The 6000-nt window shown below is 44.8% G+C and overlaps 2 protein-coding genes across 2 annotated transcripts; one reads left to right on the top strand and one right to left on the bottom strand.

The window, feature by feature from the left end:
- The first annotated feature begins 190 nt into the window (after positions 1 to 190).
- Positions 191 to 831, top strand: BDW43DRAFT_100985 (uncharacterized protein). The gene has a single exon (XM_032037749.1). It carries the CDS (start codon positions 282 to 284, stop codon positions 609 to 611), a length of 330 nt encoding a protein of 109 aa, XP_031899847.1. The 5' UTR covers positions 191 to 281; the 3' UTR covers positions 612 to 831.
- A 2046-nt stretch (positions 832 to 2877) lies between these two features.
- On the bottom strand, positions 2878 to 3943 carry BDW43DRAFT_100957 (TVP15 family protein). Its single transcript, XM_032037748.1, has 5 exons — positions 3895 to 3943; positions 3555 to 3803; positions 3367 to 3482; positions 3215 to 3304; positions 2878 to 3154 (listed from the first exon to the last, which is right to left on the bottom strand). Exons 2-5 carry the CDS (start codon positions 3572 to 3574, stop codon positions 2982 to 2984), a joined length of 399 nt encoding a protein of 132 aa, XP_031899846.1. The 5' UTR covers positions 3575 to 3803; positions 3895 to 3943; the 3' UTR covers positions 2878 to 2981.
- Between the last annotated feature and the right edge of the window lie 2057 nt (positions 3944 to 6000).

The raw sequence follows: 6000 nt of genomic DNA, 5'->3' as shown, positions 1-6000 counted from the left end.
AAAAAAAAAAAGAAAGAAAGAAATAATAAAATCAAAAAAAAAAGTATAAGAAATCAAGGACGACAAAAAAGAACACGGGTTTTCTCCAGAAGAGATTGAAAGGGGGGAAGGGAAAGGAAGATGTAGAATGAGATCGATTGATTGATAAAGAAAGAAAATGGGAGAAAGAAGGGAAGTGGGTAATGAAGATGCTGAAATCTGAAGATGAGAAATTCCAACCAACAGAAAAAAGAAACTTACTAACCTGTCGTTTCTAATTCTGGTTGCCTGAAGGTCACTGAATGGTCTTATCGAGAAGACCTCGTTATCGATCTCCAGGGGGGAAAAAGGATCTACACCGGCCTTTCTCGCGTCGTAGTTTTGCGTATTCCCCTGCAGTGATTTCTGTTTTATCTTTTGCCCAAAGTAAAGTTGAGGAACCGATAGCTCTGTTGAGCTCAGGAAGTGTTTTACAAACTCTGTCTGGATTTTCCTCGAGAAGGTCACCTTTCATTCCCGACCCTCTCTTTTTATTTTTCCTTCCCTTTTTTCTAATTTTCCCATCCATCATGATTGCTCTGCTTCTCCCCAGATCGTATCATCTGGCTCCACCATTACCTAATAAGGCTTAACGCACTGGGTCTAGTGGGTACTCGCCTTCCCAGAACGGTACCTAGCGTGTCGGTCATGGAAATAAGCCTGATTCCCTTGTCCATGATTTGCCGAGACTCCAATTCTTTCCCAGTCAGCATCTTTTTCGCATCGATCATTGGACCGTCGCATCCCTTCTATGTCCTTCTTGACGTTCTAATCTATCACCATCTCCACCCAATAGATCCCTTCTGAAGATTTCTCCCTCGGCTCAGGCCGACTTTAGCCACCGGTCACTAAAAGGACCTCGAAACAAGATTTAGTTAATAGGAAGGGAAAGTTAGCAAATACTAGTTCGGTAACTATTGTTATCTTGTCCCGCGAGACGGCCAGAACCGAAAGATCTCTCGCCTCCATGATTGGCCCACACGTCATCAGCAGCGCCTCACGGGTTATCGCTGATTCGCCCCGTACCAGTTCCTAATTCATGATTGATAATCTCTCTCTCTCTCTCTTTCCCTCGGCGCCCGTTTCCGAATTTGACACTTTGTCCCTTTTTCCCACCCACAGTGGCCTAGAACAACAAAAGTACCACATTTTTTTCTTTTTAATTTCTTTGATAATCATCATTATGAAGAAGTAGATACATAACATGATGATCTGATCCCCAAACGTGAATACGACGAGTCCCATAAATATATTCACTGATAAAACCAAACCATCACAATACCCATCATTGCAAGATCACCTCTCTCCTCCGCACCAGTGGTGTGATTTATCAGGAGATTAACCAATATGACAACAACAACAACAAAAACAACAACGCAACCTCAGCACCTTACGATCCAAACTCCCATCCGAACGTACGCGGGTACTACCTCAACCCGAGTCAAGCTCACGCAACAACCCCCAAGCCCAATTCATTATCTAATCCCGAGTACACTTTGAAACTGAATACTCCGTAACCTCCGACTCGCAATAATCGGACATAAATCTCCCCGAACGGAAGGTCGTCACAAATATATCCCCGATCGATCCGGAATTGCTATCTCCGAATCTAATCTACCGATCGACCGGAGTAAATCTATTTACTGATTCTGACGGAGTAAAGTCTGCGCCTTTTTTTTCGCTCCAACTGAGAAGTGACATCACTCACGCACCCCTGATTTCGTATCTCGTATCACCAGACGAGATGATGCACGCTAATCGAGTCAATCTACGTATTCGTAATAGTCCGTTCGTGGCGTAGACTAAGTTTTTAGTTCGACATTCAAGTTAGTAAATAAAAATTCTTGGTGGTTGGGAGTTAACAAATAACCCTGCATTAGATCAGTCCTGGGGTTTATGAGGGGGTGGGGAGGATGTCACTAAGTGTGGAAGTAGTGCAGATTTACAGGTTAGGGGGAGGGTTTCTTCTTACGTTTTGACGCGTGGTGAGATTTCAACCTTGTTGATGTTTTGTTCTCATGTTTTTCATTCTTTGTAAGATCTATCCTTTGAGATGTGTAGAATGAGTGGCTTGGTGAATGTTAGGGGAAATCTAGAGTGTGATTCTCTTCTAATTTATGTCAAAGCACATGCGCATATGACTGAATAGGCGTTGGAAGAATGATCATGACCGTGTACGCCTCTGATGACCTGTCGTTTCGCTTATAGGTTCGCATAGCCTGACGCGTTCCAACCCGTTTATACTTCCGGCTTGTGAAAATGTGGCATAATTAAGTTGTACGCTATCAACTGATACTCAACGAACCTATGTATTGTACCGCTCCATGAGATTGCCTTGCCTCTCTTCCTCTACCTTTTTCTTTCTTGCTTTCTGCCATTTTTCTTGATCACACAGGCAAGCATCGCTCGAGAAAAACATGAGATTATGATTTTAAATGACGTTTGATATCACGGGTGTCTTCACGTAGACAGATCACTACAGTACCAGGCCATAACCTTAATGTCAAGCAACTGAGGCCACCAGAAGGGACAGAAAACCACCTATAGTACAAGTTCCACAAGGGGAGGGGAAACAAAAGTATGAACCTGTTCGTCCAGAGTTGGACTCGAGAAAGAAAGAAAAAAACATTATCCAACTTAAATTCACTCTCTCACGGGCAGGCAAATAACCATAACCCACCTGGTCTACTAGCCTGCTAAGATCCTCGTATCTTTGCGAACCGCACATCCATTTAGTCATCGCATAGATATTCATCGCACTCGTCGATCGTCGCACATCGCATAGGAGAAAAGAAACTTTTCATCTCTCTACCCATGCATCTGACCCCTCCATTTCTATCCACGGCACGTACGGTTTTTGGGTATCGGTAGGGCTACACAACGAGGAATAATCGGTGTAGGCCATCCTGAATTCGTTCGCTATGAAAAATCCCCGTCACCCGAAAAATATCAATCCGGCGCGTTTAAACCTGCTCAGCACCCCAGCCCTGGTCGCTCTCGCGCATGTTCGACGGGGGTTCGATCGAGGGAATGAACTCCAGGGCCAAGTAGCCCACGCCGATGAATCCGATGATAGAACCAGCGATGTACCGCAACACGTGGTCGTGCAGCAGGATTGAACCAACGAAGATGTAGACTAACCAATTGGTCAATGCCCGACGAATAAGTGAGGATGCAGAGAAGAGAGAAGACTTACAAATACCGCGGCCAAGGAAAGAGAAGAGGAAAGAAGCGTAGCGGTAGACATAGTCCGGAACGTTGGGCAGGAATTCCAGCCCAGCGACAACTAATGAGCAGCAAAACATCAGTGTCCACAAGCCAACGGGTGGAAAACTAGAGTTGCCTTACGAAGACCGAAAATGATCACGTATCCACCAACAATGATGGAGCTCATGGACGGAGGGAAGAACTGGGAGATACCGCCCAGAACCATGATCACACCCACGGCGATGTTGACAAGTCGGCTGCAGATTATCAGTCCCTAACCCAATCCACGCAGCCTGAAACACCCATAAGACATGAGTCAGGGCACATACAAGATATTAGAAAGATCCATTTTGACTTTGCGAGCTGGACAAGTTCCTTGGGTCTACGCAATCGAGTCGTCGGAGACGCGGATAGAGCGGTAACTTGGTAGTGAGGTGGAATGGAAGGATTGAGAGATGGATTCGGGAGCGAGGAGTCTCGCAGATTTCTTGGGATGAGATCTGTAGTGGGATGAAGCAACAATCAAGTCGGGGAATTTCGTAGCCTGGCCCGCGTGCGGTAGGCAAGCGAAGATGATACTGTAGCTGATAGATAAGTAAGAGTAAGATCTCAAGCGATCGCGCGGCCTAAGCTCAACTCGATTGACAGACGGATCAAGTGAGGGCTTACAAAAGAGGGGAGAAGAGTCTCTTGCTGGAATCAAGCTTCAGAAGCAAAACAGAAAAAGAGTCAAGAGGAGAGAAATAAGGACGGAGAGGCTCAAGGACTCCGCAGTCGCAAGCAGCGGGTCTGCCAAGACCAACAGTCGATGACTTAAACGACGCTAGCCGTTTCCCGGTTAGTGTCACATCTCCAGTTGTTACGGAACCAGAAGTTACTCTAATTTACAATATATTCCTTATTCTGGAGTACTACGCAGGTTGCTTCTCCAAGTCATCCTTAATGGTCCAAAGAAGGTCATTACTTGATTTTTTTTGCTCATACATTTTCAATGTCACTGATTATTTTGGTTATTTGGCGTTCAACTCTTTTCTAAGAATCTACTCCATACCTTCTTGCACCTATATCTCCTATCTCATCCTGACTCGACCTTGCTCGTTCGTTAAATGCCAGCTCTCAAGAGATACTACCGGTTTCAACGGTATGTTTCAATGTCGGTCGTAATACAGGTTCTGTCATATATTTGGCACGTATTCACTTTGCCACAAATATGTAAGCCCTGAAAGGTAGAGCTCCGGAGATGAGTTCGTACTAGGTAGTTTAATCTTTCAGCTATGGACGAGCCAGCACGATATCATCGTCAGTACAAGTCCAAAGAGTCAATAGTAAATACAGTAATTTCTTTCCCCGCAGGCATACATGTGTTCAACAAAAATTATCAAGGTAGCACAAAGCTAGGGGCCATGTGCAGCCCACAGCCTAGACCGGAATTCAATATGCTGGCTTTTAAGGGTTGCTCTGCATTTGATTAAAAAGAGGATATAAGTAGAAAGAAAGTAAAAAGAGGCAGGGGATTTATTATTATTATTAAAATTACACCCGTAAGAGAGCAATCTGGACGCCTTTCGCCTTACATAGGGATCTGACTCTAATGAAATACTCCGTAATATGCCTTTGCCCTCTAGCACAGTCGTAAACTGATGCTTGAGACATTGACATGCCCATGATCACCCTCGTGTTAACTATTAATTGCTCGGTACCTTACCACTCTACAACTAATAATAGGATTCTATAATAAGTATACCTGCGAAGAGGAACCAAGCTTTAGTTCTTATGCTTAGTTTAAACCGTCTGTTTCTTTTAACAGGGTTGGTTCATCCTATAAGGGTACTAACATCCATGATGTAACAAAAATTAACAGACTCCGGGACCTTCGAGGAGATAATACAAGAAAAATAAGAGTACTATCAGAAATCTAGATATCTATAAAGTTCATCAAACTACATCATAGTTCCGTTGCCCTTTTTTATACATAGGTTTTATGGAGACGTTTATGAATCTGTCCTACTCAGGAAAGATATCTTCCTCGTGCCACCTTCGTTTGACAGAAGGTGATCTCGAAGCCTGTGTACTAAAGTGTGAATGGTCCAGGAGAGAGGCAATATTACGAAAGCCCTTGCGATTCAAGGATAGCGGTAGGATACCTGTTATAGCAGACCGTGGTGGTAAGAAGACACTGTAGATCAACCCAGCACTATACATTCTCGCTAGGATATCTGTGTTACGGAGTGATGGCCTCTAGCTGCTCCCGAAAAGGAATAGCAGCGAAATTGAATTTGCCCTAGTTGAGCAGTCTTCGAAACTCCCGCGGATATGGCTTGTGGATATGGCCGTGGGCATTTGTCACAGACATCATCGTTGACATGCCCGCGGGATACTCCCAGCTGCAATCTACACGGGATGATCCTGCATACCACTGGCATCAGCTCCCTTGATGGATCTCTCGATGTCTTGTGCGATTGATGAAAGCCAAGACAATTTGGCTTCCTTGACGGGGTTTGTGAAAACCCTTAGACTGTAGAAGTCGAGGACTCGTCGGGGGAATGTGCACAACAGGGGGATCTTCGCACGAGCGAATATCCCCATCGCCTTAACACGACAGATTGTTCCCGCCAGCTAAAGGTACAGACAGTAATGATTTGGAGAGTGGTGTTGGTGGGTACATTTTTCCATGCGTAGAGTGGATTTCTGCGCGAAGAGGGACCACGAGTCTATGAACAGTATATCTTCGAACTCGGCTAGAATAACTATCTAGGCGTAGGCAGCGTCGACTGC

The sequence above is a fragment of the Aspergillus alliaceus genome (assembly GCF_009176365.1).
Source record: "Aspergillus alliaceus strain CBS 536.65 unplaced genomic scaffold BDW43scaffold_25, whole genome shotgun sequence".
Taxonomy (NCBI): Eukaryota; Fungi; Ascomycota; class Eurotiomycetes; order Eurotiales; family Aspergillaceae; genus Aspergillus; species Aspergillus alliaceus.
Note: the sequence above shows the minus strand (reverse complement) of the source record. Positions and strands in the feature narration are given on the sequence as shown.

What these genes read in the sequence shown, in the direction of transcription:
- BDW43DRAFT_100957 (XM_032037748.1), bottom strand. Translation starts at nt 3,574, where the DNA reads ATGGATCTTTCTAATATCTT. An exon ending in CGTGATCATTTTCGGTCTTC is followed by an intron (nt 3,305 to 3,366) that starts GTAAGGCAACTC and finishes GCTGCTCATTAG; the next exon opens with TTGTCGCTGGGCTGGAATTC. An exon ending in TTTCCTTGGCCGCGGTATTT is followed by an intron (nt 3,155 to 3,214) that starts GTAAGTCTTCTC and finishes CCAATTGGTTAG; the next exon opens with TCTACATCTTCGTTGGTTCA.
- BDW43DRAFT_100985 (XM_032037749.1), top strand. Translation starts at nt 282, where the DNA reads ATGGTCTTATCGAGAAGACCTCGTTATCGATCTCCAGGGGGGAAAAAG.